The sequence below is a fragment of the Coenobita brevimanus genome, chromosome 7, assembly GCF_032717465.1.
Source record: "Coenobita brevimanus isolate Jiangsu-jjx chromosome 7, ASM3271746v2, whole genome shotgun sequence".
In the NCBI taxonomy this organism is placed as follows: Eukaryota; Metazoa; Arthropoda; class Malacostraca; order Decapoda; family Coenobitidae; genus Coenobita; species Coenobita brevimanus.
Window position 1 is genome coordinate 2,948,647 of NC_136960.1, and position 20,207 is coordinate 2,968,853.

At 41.2% G+C, this 20,207-nt stretch overlaps 1 protein-coding gene across 1 annotated transcript in view; it reads left to right on the plus strand.

Annotated features, from left to right (window-relative positions):
- The window catches only part of LOC145405083 (kin of IRRE-like protein 3), a 164,161-nt gene that overhangs the window by 27,751 nt on the left and 116,203 nt on the right, over positions 1–20,207 (plus strand). Inside the window, exon 2 of the mRNA XM_080276597.1 lies at positions 19,009–19,129. Within this exon, the coding sequence (XP_080132723.1) occupies positions 19,009–19,129 (121 nt within the window). The remainder of the gene's footprint in view (positions 1–19,008; positions 19,130–20,207) is intronic.

The following is a 20,207-nucleotide window of genomic DNA, read 5'->3' on the forward strand; positions in this document are numbered from 1 at the left end:
ACCACAGTATTTTGATAAGTCAGTCAAAGATTACGTTCATGGGGAAAGGTCAAATGTCAAGGTCAATGGCAAGGTCGATTCATACAGCGCTAATCCTATTTCGGCCAAAGTTGGTGGAAGTGTTAAGGATCAGACAAGAATGAAGTAATTCGAATAGAGTAATCGGTCAAAGGTCAAGATCACATAGCAAAATCAAATGTACCGCTCTTTGACCAACTGGTGGACGCGGGTATTGCACTCTCTCTCTCTCTCTCTCTCTCTCTCTCTCTCTCTCTCTCTCTCTCTCTCTCTCTCTCTCTCTCTCCTTCTCTATGGTCTTTACTCCTAAGTCGGGGGATTCATGCGATATCAATTTCCCATAGCGTAATCCCCCTCTGTATTTCCCGGATGCCTCCGCTCTCAAGTTTTCGTATATGTAAATCCATTCACTTTTTCTTTTTCTTTTTTTTTTATAGAGTGAGTGAGTGGTTGAGTGAGTTCGTGACTGAGTGAATGTGTGATTGAGTGCTTGATTGAGTGCGTGCGTGAGTGCTTGATTGAGTGCGTTGTGAGTGAGTGAGTGGATGAGTTTCTGAGTGAGTAAGTGAATGAGTTTGAGTGAGTGAGAGTGTGGAGAGGAAGCTGCCTTTAACCGCTCAGATTCCATTACGATTTTTTCTTTTTTTTCATGCTATCTCCAGACGATTTTATTCAGCCTTGGGAAGCAGTATCAACCCCCCCCCTCCTAGTTCGAAAAGAAAAATCCTCTAAGCTAAATAAAATCGTCTTAAGATTGAAGGAATTAAAAAGAATACAGGTCATCGGAGTGAAGAGGTAAAATTAGATCCACCCACCCGACCCTTCTTATCTATTTATTTATTTATTTTTATTTTTATATATATATATATTTTTTTTTTTTGGGGGGGCGACTCTTTTTTTATTTTCCTCTCCTGCTAAGTTGACGTATCCCTGGCTCTTCAGTTTTCCTTCCCCCTCTCTCTCTCTCTCTCTCTCTCTCTCTCTCTCTCTCTCTCTCTCTCTCTCGTTAGACGTGTTCCCTCCAAAGTTACTATTTTTACATTATTTCTATTTGATTATTTTATTGTTCTCTTTTTTCTTGGAAGGGAAGGGAGAGAGAAGAAAGGGAGGAAGAAAGAGAGGGAGAAAGTAAGGAAGAGAGGGAGGAAGGAAGGAAGGAAGGGAGGAAGGAAGAGAGGAAGGGAGGAAGGAAGAGAGGAAGGGAGGAAGGAAGAGAGGAAGGGAGGATGAAATAAAGGAACTGAGGAAGGAAGAGAGAAATGGAAGAAGGAATAGAGGAATGGAGGAAGGAAGAAAGGGAGGACGGAAGAGAAGGAATGAGGATGGAAGAGAGGGAGAATGGAAGGAAGAGAGGATGGAGGAGAAGGAGGAAAGAAGGAAGAGAGGGAGAAAGGAAGGAAGAGAAGAAGGGAGGGTGGAAGAGAGGGAGAAAGGAAGGAAGAGAAGGAGGAAGGATGGAAGAGGAAGAAAGGAAGTAAGAGGGAGGGAGGAGGGGAAATTGAACTGATGCATGACCCCCCCCCACACCTCCTTTTTATACATTCCTTGCTTTATATGCAAAGAAGAAAGAACCAAAGGCCTGTCAGTCCTCTCAGTTACCCCAGTAGAAGCGCCTCTGCAGTTTTTATAGAGGAAGTGAGTTTCAGATCAGCCACTCCCCCCTCCCCCCTATTTTCTAAGCATTTCCAATTTGTCACGTAAAGTCGATGGATCCCCCTTCCGTCCCATAATAGCCTCTTTTAGTATCATTATTTTTAAGTTTTGTATTATTAGTGTTTTTTGGTTACATATTTATTTACGGTAATAAATCCTTTTTGTTATATTTATTTTTTTTTACCTGCGATAATAACTCCTTTTATTATTTTTATTATTTATTTGTTTTATTTATTTCCTATGATAACTCTTTTTATTATATTTATATTTTTATTTATGTTTCTGCTTAATTATTTACTTCCGATAATAACTCCTATTATTATGTATTTATTTATTTTCATTATATTGCCGTTTGCTTATGTAGTTCTTTATTTCCTTATTTATTTACCAGGGTGAGAGGACGAAGTTTCCCAATAAAAATACAATCAAGTGTAATTATCAAAAATAATGAGAGGGAAAGTTTTGAAAGCAAGACTGAGTATTGTATGCATTAAACTCCCACATCTCATTATCCCTTTAGCTTCAATATGCGTTACTTTGATTTCGATTAACAATAGAGTTAATAGATTTGAGAGTACGTAGGGCACCAAAAATGTTAAAAATTATAATGGTTAACACTTCAGCCAAGAATTGTAATAGCACTCGTTTTTGTTTATTTATTTTATCTTAACAAGGATTGGTTTTGAGAGAGGGAGAGAGAGAGAGAGAGAGAGAGAGAGAGAGAGGCAATAGTGTCGCGTCAGCTTCTTCCAATCACTCACTCACTGTCACCCTCTCTGTGGTTTATCCCTTCCCCCCCCCTCCTAAAACCCCCTCTTCTTATTTTACCCCCTCCCTCCCCTCCCCTAATCCCCTGCCTCCTCCCCCTCCCCTCATCCTCTCACCCTCAAATCCTTCCTCTCCCCTCCCTCTCCCGTCCCTCACCCTTGTTTTCTTTCCCTCCGCTCGTGCCCTCCTCCCTTCCCCAGCCTCCTCCCCCTTCTTTCCCATCTCGCCTCTTTCCCCTCCTCTCCCTTCCCTGCTTCTTCCCTTCCCTCCTCTCTCCTCTCGTCACACCACCTCTGTTTCCCCTCCTCCTCCACCCCTCCTCTCCTCTCCTCTCCTCCCTTCTGCACCCCTCCTCTCCTCTCTTCTTCTCTCCTTCACCTTTCCCTCTTCCCCTTTCCTTACCCAATATCCATTTTCTTCTCATTGTCACCTTGTCGTTTGTTTGGCCTCGCTTTATTACACCTCCGCATCCAGGAAGAGGAACCTGTGTGCTTGATATTGTTTTGTTTGTCTGCCTCAGTCCTTCTGTCAGTCTGTCTCTGTCTGTCTGTCAACAAAGCTAAGGAAAAACTGTTGGTTGAAATTGCACCAAATCTGATTCCCTGATGGAGGACGTTAAGAGGACGAAGTAATTAATATTTGACCGAAAAAGGTCATTGGTCAAGGACGTCTGGTGGAAAGGTTTAGATTCATTAGGGAATAAAGTGAACCGGCTTTGACAGCACTTGGTCAAAGGTAAAGGTCACAGGACGAGGTCAAATTTTCTACTTTTTAACTCAAACTGTGATTTAGTTTGAGCCACATTTGCTGGCAGGGTTTAAGGCCGGATAAAGGTAATTTGATTCTGTTTTCAAAGCAACAGGTTAAACGTCAAGTTCACAGGTAGAGAGCAATTTACATACAGTACTTTAATCCAGTATGGTCCAGATTTTGTCGAAAGGTTGAAGGTCAGACAAAGAATCTTTATTCGATTTTGAGAGCTATCTTTACCTTCAACTTGTACAGTTAGATATCATAGTGGGTCATCTCGGTAACAAGCAGCCTCGAAAGAGCCATTAGGTCTGTTGCTGTTTGCTTTCCTTTGTACTCCTTTGTGAGAGCAGAGCCAAAGGACAAGGCAACAGTTCGACCCTTTTTAAATCGATAGTTGGGCGCGGGTATTGCACTCTAAAGCTCATTCCTTTGTTCTCTCTTCTTTGGCTTCATTTCCTCTCTCTCTCTCTCTCTCTCTCTCCCTTCCTCCATTCTAATTCTGTCTTTATTTTCTCTCTTGTTTTCCTCCTTTCACTTAAGTTCTCTCTCCGTCTTCTCCCAAATTCTTCTTCCTTCGTTCTCTCATTTTTATTTCTGTTTTCCTCACTCTTGTTTTCGTATTCTATTTTTTTCTCTTTTCCTTTCATCTTTTTCCCTGACTTCACTCACCATTTTCTTCTCTTTTCTCTGATTCTGGTTTCCTCCTCTCAGTTGCTCTCTTCCTCTTCCATTCCCTTTTACCATTCTCTCATCATCATCATCATCATCATGTTGTCTGCCTCAGAGTTTAAAGTAACTGGTAGAAAATTGTCTGCCTCAAAGTATAAATTAATTATGAAATTGTAACTGCCTTAAAGTATAAAATAATTGGTATAAAACTGTTGTCTGTCTCAAAGTATAAATTATGTATCAAAATTCAAAGTTCCTACCTACTCGAAGTTTGAAAATATAGCCAAAACATGAAATATAAATTAATTGTAAACTTAAGGGAAATGTAAATACACGAAGCATATATAAGAAAAAAAATAGATACCAAGAACTTCATATATTAATTTCTAGTATGTCTGAGTAAAAATATATCAAACATACAATAAAAAAATATATATATACAATTCTTGCGTGTTTCCAGATATTAAAATAAAGTGTGTAGTAAAAATAAATTGTGTTTTCGATAATATAAAAAAGGTATGTAGTAAAAATGATAATTCTTGTGCGCCATGAAGTAAAAAGTGTCTTATTCTTTCTCGTGTCCTAAAATAGAGATGAAAGGAGACAACGTAATCCTCTTTGTGGAAATCGTGAAAAACAACATTAATGACATGATTTGGGTACACACGAGCACGCACATATATACATACATACGTACATAAACATAAACAAAACATGGACACACTATACAGACGTACATATATATACACATGAATGCTCACACACACACACACACACACACACACACACACACACACACACACACACACACACACACACACACACACACACACACACACACACACACACACACACAGCTCCGGCAAACTCAAGAACATGTTTTACCCTGAATTAGAGAAAGGAGACTAAGTTACGGAATGAGAGCGAGAGAGAGAATGAGAGGGAGAAAGAGAATGAGAGGGAGAGAGTTGGGCAGTTGTGAGAGAGAGAGAGAGAGAGAGAGAGAGAGAGAGAGAGAGAGAGAATGTGAGAAAGTCAGTGCTAATAGAAAGAGACAGTGATAAGGGAACGGTGAGAAGAATGAGAGTGAGAGAGTTAGACAGTAGTCAGAGAGGCTGGTGAGAAAGATAGGGCGATAAGGGGGCAGTGAGTGAGAGAGAGAGAGAGAGAGAGAGATCCATTAAGGCTAAGCACTTGAGAAAAGAAAAAAAAGTTCTAGCATTATATATATTTTCCATTATCCTGTTACTTTATAATAGCAGAAACGAAATTAACGATGCTGAAAAATACAAACTAAATCGGTAAAGAAGGAGTGTTAGGGCGCCTTTTAACCCCTTCCGTATGCAGTCTCTCTCTCTCTCTCTCTCTCTCTGAATATAATAGTTTGGCGTTAGCAAGAAAGAAAATGGAAGGAGGAGTTTAGGGGTAACTTGCCAAAACTCGCTTGTCAGACCCATAATTCCATCTCTCGCAATGCCCATCCCCAAGTCCTCTAATTTTTTCCCTTCATACTTCTTTTCTTTGTCCTGTTGTGCTTCACCTCTTTTTCCTCACTGCTTTCCTCCCTTTTTCTTCCTGTTTTCCTTCCTTTCTTCTTCCTGCTTTCCTTCCTTTCTTCCTTTCGTTCCTTCCTTCTTCCTGCTTTCCTTCCTTTCTTCTCCCTGCTTTCCTTCCTTTCTTCCTTTCGTTCCTTCCTTCTTCCTGCTTTCCTTCCTTTTTTCTTCCTGCATTCCTTCCTTTCTTCTTCCTCCTTTCCTCCCTTCCTTTTGCTTGTCTCCCTCTATTTTCATAGTTACCTCCATTCTTACCCCTTCCTTTTCTGCATATCTTTTTTCGTCCTAATTACCTCGTTTTTTCTTCATATTTTCCTCCCATTTTCCTCCCTGTTTATCTCCCTTTTCTCCTCCAGCTTTTCCCCTTTGCACCTCCCTTGTACCTCCCATCCACCTCCCTGCTTACCTCCCTTCCACCTCCCTGCTTACCTTCCTGCATCCTTCCCTTTTTCCCTCCCTGCGTTTTTTCCTTCTTCCCTTCCTGCGTCCTTCCTCTTTTTCTCCCTTCGAACCTCCCTGCTTACCTGCCTTCTTACCTTCCTTTTTTCTTCCTGTTTAACTCCTTTCTTGTTACGATTGAGACGCAGAGAAGACAAAAGGTGAGCTCTCAGTCACTGCGGTCAAGGCATATCGTGCAATACTCGCGTCAGTGGATACTACCGAGACGTGCTGAGTTCCTTCACACATTACAATATACCCCCCTTGGGAAAAAAAAAAAATGAAAGAACCAATTACTGCAAAAATTGTCCTTTCCAAAGACAGATTGATGTAAGAAAATATACGTAGATGGATAGGTAGATGGAATAGATAGATGGATAGGCGGATGGAATAGATAGATGGATGGATAGATAGATAGATAGAATAATTAAATAAATAAATAGATAGATGAATGGATAGATAGAGGGTATAAAAAATTAAAAGAATAAATGAAGCCCAAAGTCTGTAAGTTCGCGATCCCTTAAACGCATTACCAATATGTTCAGATCATTTTGGTCCAAGGGTGCTGTCTGCCCGCCGAAATGGGTGAAGGATGCAAGCAGAGAACTCAGAAAATCAGTGACCACTGAAACAGCAGTAGAGCAGAATAATAAGAGCTGCAGAACGAACGTGGTGTGGGAGAGAGAGAGAGAGAGAGATTTAATTCCATCCTGTTTGGAGTAGTGTAGTATGTGTTAACTTCCCACACGCCTCAGAGCTCTACTGTACACGGGGATAATTAAGAACCTTGCACAGAGGCAGCAATTGAGTGGGGGTTGAAGAAAACACCGAGTCGGTTTAGCACACCAAGTCTCTGCGAAGTTGATTTCCCAAGAGAAATAGTGTGATCTTCCCAAAGTAGATCAATCACACACACACACACACACACACACACACACACACACACACACACACACACACACACACACACACACACACACACACACACACACACACACACACACACACACACACACACACATTGGAGGTAAAGGATAAATGCTGTAGTGACTGTTGTGATGAAAGTTATAGTGACTTGTGATGAATGATGTAGTGACTATTGTGATGAATGATGTAGGAGTTGGAGGGAAGAGCAAGGGTGGAGTCGGCGTTCGAGTGAATTATAGAAAATGTACAGAGACAAGTCATCGCCTAACATTTAACCTCCTGTGCTTCCTGAAATCCACTAATGGCAAATTTCCTAAACTGAGGGAAACTTGGTACGTATCCCTCCCCGTAGATGGCTCTTTGATAGGATGTGCTCGGGAGGAAAGTGACGGACATGCCCTTAGTGTGTAGTAGACGCAGTGAAAGAGTAAGGGAACTCTTGTCCATAACTGTGCAACTCAGGTAAATGGTAAAGAGAACGAAGATACCTGGTGAAAGAAAGGATAAACACACACACACACACACACACACACACACACACACACACACACACACACACACACACACACACACACAGAAATTCAACGTTCTGAAAGGGTACAAATTCATCATCTTATTTTTCCACCAGAATCCAATTTCCCACATTTACATACGTCTCCTTGATCCCACTGGGTCCTGTTCTTGCTGATTTAGGCTCCCATGCACTTCTTCGTTACTAGCATTTTTTTTTTTTCCTTTGGGACGTTAATTTACTCGTGGACTTAGGAGGCGTTGATGATTTTAGTTGATTTTTTTATGTAGAACGTTCATCTCTCTCTCTCTCTCTCTCTCTCTCTCTCTCTCTCTCTCTCTCTCTCTCTCTCTCTCTCTCTCTCTCTCTCTCTCTCGTTCATGCGGACTGTGAGACTTAAACTTCAAAGGTATCTAAGGGAATGTTGGTTTGTCGTGGGAGGAGAGTCGTCACTGAGTAGGGGTAGAAGCTCTTCCGAACCCTTGTATTGGTCACTCCTCACAAGATGTAGCGTCAGGCAATACACACACACACACACACACACACACACACACACACACACACACACACACACACACACACACACACACACACACACACACACACAAATACCGAAATACAATAACCACAATAATTCACTAACAAGTAAGTATTAAGAGACCCCCCTTTGCCAGCAAGAATATAGGCCATAGGGGACATGAATCAGAGGATATAATATTCATGGCACAATCTAAGACAAAAGATAGTTTAATATTTCACCCAGTTTCACATTTCGCCTCTTCTCCCTTCCCTATGGTGACTAATCTTACCAAATTGAGAAAAGTTGGGCATATCCATAATAAGCGTTGTTGTATAGTGTATCAGGAAGGAAATTACTACTACTACTACTACTACTACTATTAGCACTACTACAAATACTACTACTACTGCTACTACTATTACTACTGTTATTATTATTATTATTATTATTATTATTATTATCATTATTATTAGTATTTTTATTATTATTATCATCTCGTAACCCGAAGCACATAGAGCACAGAATAAAAAAAAAAGGAAAAAAATGATAAAATAGACACAGCCTAACAAAAATCTCTCAGAAAAGAATAAATAAGATGAAGATGGGACGATCAGGGGGAATAGAAAAGTGTCTGATATGCCTTAAGTGTAAAGTGTATGTTGTAGAAAAGATGTAGAACTCTTGTGTCTTACTGTAGTCTCCATCCCTACCTTGTGTCGTAGGAGGTTTGATGCTGTTTGCAATACAAGTGCTGGGCGATGGGGTTGCCTCATCTCTTCACTCACATAAGGCTTCTCTTGGCTGGGAAAGAGGGTATGTATCAGGCAATGAAGAAAAAACGGCAAAAAATATGTAGCAGAAAAATAAAGCTTGCAAGATTACGACACAGTTACTTTTAAAAATGTATATTAATATGTAACAACGAGAAAAGAAGACACTAGTTATTTACGAAGGCAAGAAAATATTTAAAGTTAAAATAGGGAAACAGTGATATGAAATAGTATATAGAAATGGATCAGAAAATATTAAAAAATAAACCGAACTCTTTAAATGGTAAAGTGAAAATATTTTAACTAAGCAGAAGAAACGATACCAAACCAAAACATTATTAATCTCTCTCTCTCCCTCTCTCTCTCTCTCTCTCTCTCTCTCTCTCTCTCTCTCTCTCTCTCTCTCTCTCTCGCCAGTGGAGATTTTCTTTTTTCGTAATCCTTTTGTTTAAGGGATTTAGTCTGGCTCCCCCGGTCGCGGTCAGAGTTTAAAGAAATATGTTGTTGGGTGTGGGCGCTTTTGTCTCTGCTTTATTCTCTCTCCCTCTCTCTCTCTCTCTCTCTCTCTCTCTCTCTCTGTCCATCTATCTACCTATCATGTATCTGTCTATCAATCTATTTATATCAGTATTTTTGATGGCGGTTTTGTGAGCTTTTTTTTTTTTTTTTTGCCTTCCTTTTAACTTATTATTTTTTTTTTTAATTAAATTTTCTCATCATTTATGCAATTATAGTTTTTCGCTTTCACACTTAGATTTTTTAATGCTTCTGAAAATTTACTGACTTGCATTCTTATTGTCTCTAAATACTCTCTTTCGTTGGATAAATATTTTTCTGTAAATTTTCAGTTGGCAGTGTTTATTTTCTAGTTATCACTTTTGTATCATTATTTTATTTATGTTAGGGCGTAATTTTCTCTCCACCTTTTCTGTTTTTTTTCGTTGCAGAATCCATAACTTTTGCAATATATATATATTTTTTGCACCTTTTTTTCGTTCTTTAGTTCCTTCGTTTTTAATATTTTTCTTTATGGGTTTTAGGTTGCCTGTCAGGGTAACGATCAGGCTTAACCCCTTCAGTCCGGTGACGTAGTGTATCTTGCTACCGCCAGACGATTTCACTCAGCTCAGGCAGTATGTCGTAGGAGTGAAAGTTTAACAAAGTCTATATCTAAAACTTACAGGTCAAGTAGTCGGTCACAAGATGAAGAAAATCGTCTGGTACTAGAAAAGAAAGTATGAAAAATAAGAAGGTAAAGGAAAGATAAATATAAAAAAGAATACACGTCATTAGGCTAAAGGGATTAAAAATAGTTTATTGTGTATGGAAGCTTTTTTTTTTTTTTGTGATAATTGTTGTCGGTCATGATTTAATCTCTCTTTCTCTCTCTCTCTCTGGCATTGATTTTAAGACTAAATTATCTATACCATATTTCATCTACAAGTTACCTTTTCACCGTCTTATACGAATTTTTATATATTCTTTTGACGCTGCTTATAAATTCAACATACACTGCCAGAATAGTACTTTTGCACCTGGAACTGTGAGAGGATATTTGGAAACAACATTTAGAGTAATATCGACCCTGAGTAAATCAAGTAGGAGAGTACGTGGTGTTACGACAGCGTAGTGTAGGGCTCCAAGAACAAAAACAACAATACACACACACACACACACACACACACACACACACACACACACACACACACACACACACACACACACACACACACACACACACACACACACACACACACACTCAAATATCCTCCTCAATACCCCCACCTGATCTCACATCGACTGGCCTTGTAACGAAGACCGATTCCCAGACCATTGCTGAGACCAGACCACTTTCGCCCACCTTGAAGCGAGACTGGAAAGAGCGTTGACCCCAGCTTGGAGACCGTATGCCTGTTCACTACGATGATTCTCTCTCTCTCTCTCTCTCTCTCTCCCTCGATTTATTCACCCCTTCACTATAATGACGTATTTTTAACCCTTTCATTCCTGTGACGTATTTCATATATTCATCTTTTTGCCTTCAAATATTTTTAAGAATTTATAGTAGGATTTATTTTTTCCTTCCGCTTACGTGAGGTTTTTCGAACGGCTAAATTAAAAAAAAAAAAAAAAAAAAGAAAGAAAAAAGTCCCCTGAACCCTTCCACACGGGACGACATTTGTTAATTGCAAGAAAATCGTCTGAAGGAGGCAAGAATAAGATGAAAAAATCGTCCTCAGTTGATTTGATTTAGTATGGGAGAGAATTTCGAAATAGAGAAATTTTGAACCAAGAGAGATTTTGGAGTTGGCTGATTTTTTGTGTGTGTGTGGTAGTGTAATAAAAATAATGTTATAGCATTGGAGAGGTTAATGTGATTCCAACAATGAGATTCTTAATTGACCCCCCATTAAAGAGATACTTAATTGCCCCCATTAGAGATCCTTAATTGACCCCCATTAGAGAGATCCTTAATTGACCCCATTAGAGATCCTTAATTAACCCCCATTAGAGTTCCTTAATTGACCCCATTAAAGAGGTCCTTAATTGACCCCATTAGAGATCCTTAATTGACCCCCATTAGAGAGGTCCTTAATTGACCCCCATTAGAGATCCTTAATTGACCCACATTAGAGATCCTTATATGACTTCCATTAGGGATTCTTATTGACCCCCATTAGAGATCCTTAATTAACCCCCATGAGAGATCCTTAATTGACCCCTATTAGTCGGTGCATGATACTGTTGTGATACCAACTCCAACGTATGGAAGTGAAGCTTGGACCTTGTTGGAAGGACGCAAGATTGAGGGCAGTGGAAATGAGTTATTTGAGAGGAGCATGTGGAGTTGCTTGGAGACTGACAAATGAGGATGTGACGAAGCGTTGTGGTGTGGATGTGGATGTGATAGGAAGCGTTAGGAGAAATACATTGAGGTGGTTTGGCCATGAGGAGAGGTTGGACAGCGAGAAACTAAAGAGGAGAGAGTATGTGAGTGATATGGAGGGGGGGAGTGAGGGAGGAGGCCGAGGATGAGGTGGAGAGATGGAGGGGAGAGGTATATGAGAGAAGAGGGGTGATCTGTGGGGAGGGCAGCGAAATGGCAGGGGACAGGGCGACGTGGAGGCGATTTGGTTGTGGCCACCCCTTACAGATTAAGACGTCTGGCATAGATAAAATGGACAGAGATAGACAGTGTTATGCATAAGTTATATATTCAGTCTGTTTAGGTAATGGAAGGACCTGAATAACACACAATATTGTAAGAAGGTTAAATGTGAAAATAAATCGTTGTGGAAGAAGTTATAAGCTGGGGAGACTAGGGTGTTGAGAGCGTGGGAAGGGCTTTGGAGAGCAGGTGTATTTAATTACCTCTGGTGCGATGTGGCTACCTGGACACACACACACACACACACACACACACACACACACACACACACACACACACACACACACACACACACACACACACACACACACACACACACACACACACACACACACACGGGAACGTGCCCACCTTCCCCCCAGCACACACCTATATTGGCATGAAGGAGAAGCATTTCAGGACGTTTGTATTAAAAAGAACAATAGTTATACCTGAATATTTATTACATGTATTTCTTCACCTGGGCAACACGGAAACTATTATTATTATTATTATTATTTTTTGTACCAGTAACTTCATGTAGACACTTTGTTTAAAAAAATAATAATAATAATAAAAATAAACTAGTATCATTAAGGAGACAGTTGCGGTAATACTGGTGTTTATGCAGTAGATACGGGTGCCCCCATGATTTTTTTTTTTTTGGGGGGGGAGGGGGGCTGAACTCAAACTAGACAACATGGGTCCAACGTTACTGATGACCTGTTAAGTGAAAATTTTCTCCTTAATTTATCCATAAGGTTACTAGTAAATGTAGTTTTTTGACGGCTGAGAATTGACCTATATTGATCTCACTGTTTATATCATTATTTTATCCTATTTTTTTTTTCTTTTTTTTAGGGCACTCAAAATTACTCGACGAATGACCTTAATTTTTGCACATATTTCACGGGACATTTTGTGTTTAAATGACTGAATGACTTAAAAAGAAAACAAAATAATGTATCTTTGGTTGTCATTAGATCCGTACAGAGCCACTAGGGAGAGACAGGTGATCTGGGGTGAGCCAAGAGATTAGCTTTATCTAGGCCTATAGCACGAAGATTTCAGGCTAATCTCACGCAGTCACCATTCTCTCTCTCTCTCTCTCTCTCTCTCTCTCTCTCTCTCTCTCTCTCTCTCTCTCTCTTTCTCAGTATTTTCCTTCATGTTTTTCTCCTCTCCCTCTTATCTGTCATCCTAACTATTTTTTCTTTCAATATTTTCTTTGCCGTATCGCTTCATCTTTTCTCTCCCTCCAGTCATATCTCTCTTTTTCCCAAAGTATTGCTCTTTTTCTTTCCCTCTCTCTCTCTACTCTCTTTTCATCTCCTCTTCTTTGAGTCTCAGTTTACGTAGTCTTGTTTCCACCCTCAGTATTTTTCCCCATTCTTTTCCACAGCATTTCCCAGCATCTCTTCCCTTCTTTCTTCCATCTCTCTTTTTGACCTGTATTTTTCTTTCTGCTCCATTCTCTCTCTCTCTCTCTCTCTCTCTCTCTCTCTCTCTCTCTCTCTCTCTCTCTCTCTCTCTCTCTCTCTCTCTCTCTCTCTCTCTCTCTCTCTCTCTCTCTCATTTTCCGCTATATCAACTCTGCCTCCCACGTTTCATCTTTTTTTTTTTTTACCCTTTTTTCTTAACATTTTCCTTGTTCCGCCTTTTATTCCATGCTTTCTTTCCCCCCTCCCCCTTTCTTCTCTTCGCTCCCCCCTTTCCTCTCTCCCCTCCCCTTCCTTTCTTCTCCCTTCTCTTCTCCTCATCCATCTTTCCTCTCCCTCATCCATCTTTCCTCTCCCTCCTCCCCCTTTCCTCTCCTTCCTCCCCTTCTCTTCTCCCTCCTTCATCCCCACAACAAAGTTTTCTCCTGTCCTCCTCCTCGTCCCACCAAAGAGAATGACCCAAAATGCCATCCTTTCCCGCGCCTCCTCACATTCATCATTTTTCTCACACTGTCCTCATTTTCACCTGCATTTACCTCTCATTTTCACCTGCATTTACCTCTCATTTTCACCTTCATTTACCTCTCATTTTCACCTGCATTTTCCTCTCATTTTCACCTGCATTTTCCTCTCATTTTCACCTGCATTTTCCTCTCATTTTCACCTGCATTTTCCTCACACCGTCTTCATTTTCCCGTGCATTTTCCTCACATCGTCTTCATTTCCACCTGTATATTCCTCACAGCATCTTCATTTTCCTCACACCGTCTTCATTTCCACCTGTATTTTCCTCTCAATTTCACTTTCATTTTCCTCACACCGTCTTCATTTCCACCTGTATTTTCCTCATTTTCGCCTTCATTTTCCTCACACCATGTTCATTTCCACCTGTATTTTCCTCACACCGTCTTCATTTCCACCTGCATTTTCCTCACACCGTCTTCATTTCCACCTGCATTTTCCTCACACCATCCTCATTTCCACCTGCATTTTCCTCACACCGTCTTCATTTCCACCTGCATTTTCCTCACACTGTCTTCATTTCCACCTGCATTTTCCTCACACCGTCTTCATTTCCACCTGCATTTTCCTCACACCGTCTTCATTTCCACCTGCGTTTTCCTCACACCGTCTTCATTTCCACGTGCATTTTCCTCACACCATCCTCATTTCCACCTTTCCTCATACCGTCTTCATTTCCACCTGCATTTTCCTCACACCTTCATTTCCACCTTTATCTTCGTCTTCATCTTCAATATCACCTTCTTCAACCTCGTCATTATTTTATCCATATTATATTTTTTGTTCCCTGTTTTTCCCCATTTTCTTGACATCATTATCAATCCATTTTATTTTTCACTTACATTGTCACCTTTACCTTTCTTTGCCCATATATTTTTCTTTTTGCATCTGCACCTTCAACTTCATTATTATTCTTTCCTTCCTTTGTTAACTTTCGTCCTCGCAGTCCTTGTTCTCTTCTTTACTGATCATTTTTTCCCTTCATTTTCGTCATTTTCTTTACTATCCTTCCTTGTCCCCGCAAAATATCGCCCTTCCCTCCCCTCCTCATTTCCGTCACAACCCTCCTCCTTTCCACCATCAGTTCCTCTGTTTTTCCTTCTTTGTTTCTACGCCAGATCAAATTTTCCTCCCATTATCCTTCTCATTAAATCACGTGATGATAGATAGGTGGAGACGCCCACCATCCACTCCTTTGATGCAGTGCTGCCTTCAGGAGAGTCTACACTGAGTTACAAATTGGTTTTCTGTAACCGAGAAAACCTTGATTGTCGTAGGTGAGAAATATATGGACAACAAATGAATGTCTAGTGGGTTACGGCGCACCAATCGAATGAGGTCCCTATGCGTTGACATCCGAGAAACAATTAGTAGTAGTAGTAGTAGTAGTAGTAAGCTAAAAGCAGTAGGTGGAGCAGGAGTGCAGGCACCCACCTGAAGCATCGATAGGGAAAAAACGGAGAAGATATGGAAAGAGGAAGAAAAAAACAAAAGTCCTGAAGCAAATTAAACTTTCTGCCTGTGAGTAGCGATTGTATTTCTAACACAAGATTCCCCACATACCCAGGAGAATCCAAGATGGTCTCCACGCACTTACAATGACATGCTTCTGGAAAAAAAAAAAATGCCATGATTAAATGAACATACAAAAACATAGGCCCTCAAAATTATAGTTAATGAGATCTGCCTTTTAACCTGTTCCTTAAAGACAATAATAATAATAATAATAATAATAATGGTAGTAGTAGTAGTAGTAGTAGCAGTAAAAATAACGATAAATAAAAAAAAACTCTGGAAAAAAGAATAAAAAAATGCGTCATCGGTTGAAGGGAATAAGGATGACTTCTAACTATAAACTATTAGCTATAACTATAAATAATCTCTTCAGTACGAGTAGTCTTTCCAAAACTGATTACTATAGTCTGGAGGCTACACAAACAGACTATATAGCATTTAAAAACTTAGGCCTACTCTCCTGTGGTATTTATTTTCTCATTTTTTCTACCTTCAAACGATTTTTTAATTTACCAGAATATTTTTTTAAACCAGGGAAAGAACGGGGTTGGAAATTGTCGACAGTAACCCTTTCACAACCTGACTGCCCTCCCCCGGCTGAGGAAAACCGTCTAAAGGTAGCAAGAATAGAATAAGTCGCTGGAGTAAAGGAGTTAAGGAGACACTGTGACGCCTCCCTTTGTGATTTAGTGTACTTACTTCATCTTAAAACAGGAAAGTCCCTCGGCTGAATAAAATCGTCCTTTGGAAATTAGTATGAAATACTTATAGGGATGCCTCTGTGTGTGTGTGTGTGTGTGTGTGTGTGTGTGTGAGAGAGAGAGAGAGAGAGAGAGAGAGAGGGAGGGAGGGAGAGAGAGGAGGCGGGTGTGAGTAACATGGAAATATACTGTAAGAGCAAGAACCCCAAGGGCCTCTTTTGCCTGTTGACCTTACACTGCCGGTCACGGATGAGGACGCGACTGTAGCACTCATGTGGCCCCGAGGACGTAAGGCCCAGTGGTTTTAGGAGGCTCCCAGCACCTCTCTTGAAACGACTTAAAGGAGCTACGTACAACACTTGACCATTAATTCAACAAAATATCAAGCTTCACACTGTTTCCAATTTATATAAACCGTACATGCCATATCACACACACACACACACACAGACACCACACCACACCACACCACACACACACACACACACACACACACACACACACACACACACACACACACACACACACACACACACACACACACCACACACACACACACACACACACACACACACACACACACACACACACACACACACACACACACACACACACACACACACACACACACACACACACACACACACACACCACACACACACACACACACACACACACACACACACACACACACACACACACACACACACACACACACACACACACCACACCACACCACACACACACACACACACACACACACACACACACACACACACGCACACGCACGCACGCGCACACACACACGCACGCACGCGCACACACACACACACACACACACACACACACACACACACACACACACACACACACACGCACACGCACGCACGCACGAGTTCCCTGTGATTGGAAAGTTCTAGAAGCCTGTGTGTGAGTATGTGTGTATGTGTGTGTATGGTCAACAAGGCTTTGTTCACCGGGTGAATTGCTGACAACTAACTGACTGGCTACTTCGTAATCTGTCGTCAGCTTTTCCTCAGTGTAACTTGCAAGATCATTTCCCATTCCCAGGCTCGCATAGAGCTGTCTATCTGTCTATCTATCTATCTATTATGATTTGTAATTATAATATGGACTCATAACACACGCACGCACGCATGCACACACACACACACACACACACACACACACACACACACACACACACACACACACACACACACACACACACACAGATTGATAAATACAGCAGATAGATAGATAGATAGATTCAGTAGGAGGAGGAGGGGGAAGGACTGATGCAACGAAGAAAATAAATAAATAAAGATGAATTTTACTGAAACACACAATCCACATCTGTCCATTAAAGCATAAGTCCCATTCTCCCTGTTCCCGCAGCGCCCCTTCGCCTTTAGTTCTAGTGTGTCTGCCCCTGTTGTTCTTCTTTATTAGCCTCGCATGTTAACACCATCCTACAGAGGGGTTTCTCTCTTAAACAGAAGAGTATAAAAGGCTGGCAGTAGAAAACGTGCGATATAAAGAGACCTGATGACAATAAAGTTATAAATGGCGATGGTTTCTAACACCCTCAATTCTAGAAGTGCATCAGGCTTCAAAAATCAAAATAAAAGGAGTCACCTTACTGAAAGGGTTAAGGGATGAAGCTTCTAATCTTTTTGGACCTTTATTATTGCTTTAGTTTTCACACTTGTTTTACACTTGACTTGGAAACGATAGTAGGTGGATAGTTACCATCGCCCCGAGAGGTGCCACCGTGGTAGTGATGCGGGGCCAAGACTCAGCCATGGACTCTCACAGCACTCCCAGGCGGCAAACAAAACCACATTTACCACGTGGTCAGGGTCCGGGCTGAGACGACTGTTCCCGCGTATCTCCTATGCATAGCTCGTCCTCTTTTGGCCTATACGCACCCCCTCCATTTTCCCTGCACCTCGCCGTGTGGAAAGACCCTGTTCCAACCATATCGAGGCGCTGTCTACCACAGGAAGGCAGCTACATGCATCGAGTTGATGGGTCTGCTCGGTCAGGCATCACATTTACTGACGCTGATGAGGAGCCTACAGGCGCTCAGTCTTAGCTGAATAGGATTGCCTGGCGTTATTACTACAGTTAAGTGCTAAAGCTGTCCAGACTATGAGACAGCCCTGACAGTATTAAGGCTCAGGATCCTGTGACTCGTAGCTTTGAGTAAAATTCCCATGCGTTACGGTGCCGGGAATTTAATGCTACAGAAGACAAGCCATGAAAAGAGTTAAGTGGTAAGCAGTAACACTGATAAGTGCAACTGTTACTGGCTAACACGTTGAGTAACAGAAAAAGTAATAAAAGTGTTTTCAAATCCAGATCACGGGGAGTACAGCACTAACGCAGTTTTGTTTTGCACTTATTCGTATCTTTCTCTAACCCATTAAAAGTGTAGAGTAAATTTTCCATTCCTTTTTATGAAAATTTCACCACAGTTTTCTTCCTATGCTTCACAGTTGCCATTTCCTCTTCCACCTGCTGACCTCGGCCTGAGGGAATGATGGATGAGAATCTTCTTCAGTATCCTTATTTTAATCTCATAAAACAGATATCGCCTAGAACTGGAGGATTTGGAGTCAGAGGGAGCCTTCTTGCCAGTATATCCAAACCAGATCCGTATAAATGATCCAAAACATAGTGTGCTTAATACCAGACGGTCTGTAAAAGGATTAGTAAATATGTGGTTGTATTTTATATCCATTGTGCTTCTTGGTATTTAACAGTAGTGAATAAGGGAAGCTTTTTTTCATTCCTCTCCTTATCGCAGACGTGTAGGAGAGATTTCAGTCTTAGAAAAATATATAACAGACAGTCAACCCCTACGATCTTGTAGTCATAGTTTTCTTTGTATCAAGCAGCCTCGAAAGGACTATTAGGTCTGTTGCTGTTTGCTTTCCTATGTAATCCTGTGTAAAACCCTGTCCCTAAAATTATAGTCGCCTTCTTCAACCAATCTCTCTTTTTTTATTTACACAATCTCTTTCTCCTACGCAGTCTCTCTTTTCCTTCCACACAGTTTCTCTTTTCCTTCAACTCAGTCTCTCTCTTCCTCCTCCAGGTGACGGTGGTGGAGCCTCCGTCTGCCATACAGGTGTCTCATCACACGGGGGAGACTGTGGCCTTCACGGTGACAGCTGATGAAGGAGACCAATTGAGGCTTGCATGCATCGTGACTGGAGGTAAGGAGAGAGAGAGAGAGAGAGAGGGTTAATGTCGATGTGATGAAGCTAAGAATCATGTTACTCGACTTGATATGATTCAGGTATTGGTGTGTGTGTGTGTGTGTGTGAGAGAGAGAGAGAGAGAGAGAGAGAGAGAGAGGTGAAGGTCGATGTGATGAAGCTAAGAATCATGTTACTCGACTTGATATGATTCAGGTATTGGTGTGTGTTTGTGTGTGTGTGTGTGTGTGTGTGTGTGTGTGTGTGTGTGAGAGAGAGAGAGAGAGAGAGAGAGAGAGAGAGAGAGAGAGGTGAAGGTCGATGTGATGAAGCTAGGAATCATGTTAGCTCTTACTCGACTTGATATGATTCGAGTAATGGTGAGAGAGAGAGAGAGAGAGAGAGAGAGAGAGAGGAGTGTAACTTGAGGTGGGATCGAGGGAGAAGGAGAGGGGGAAAAAAGAAAAGGAAAGAAGAGAGTAGAGGAGAGCAGAGGAGAGAGGAGAACAGAGGGAGTGATATGGATAACGGAAGGAGAAGGAAAGAGAACAGAAATGAAAATCAGAATTAGAGAATGGAGGAAAAGAGCAAGGGAAAGAAGAGAGAGGAAGAACTGAAGAATAAGGAGAGAGGTAGAGACAGGTGGAGAGTTTAAGAACAAGAAGAAGAAAAGAGAAGAAGAGAAAGTGTCAACCATGGTAAGAGAGAGAAGAGAGGAAAGAGAGAGATAATGGAAGGATGAGAGGAGATGAAGTAGATGAGATGGAGAGAATTGGAAAGTAAAAATAGAGGAAGGTGGAAATTAAGGTTATGAAAAGGTGGAAAGAAAGGAAGGAAGGATTGAGAGAGATGATGGAAAGAAGAATTTAGGAAGACGATGAGGGAAGCGAGAGGAGGAGGAGAAGGCGTAGAGTAAGAATATAGGAGAATGAGAGAGAGAGAAAGAGAGAGAGAGGGGGAGAGAGAGAATACAGGGTTAGATCGAGTCAGTAAGATTGAGTGAGAAAGAGTCTAAGTTCGAGAGAGAGAGGGGGGGGAGGGGGAGGGATAAATGCTGAAAGATCTGAGTGGAGAAAGTGGATGAAGGAGTTTTGAA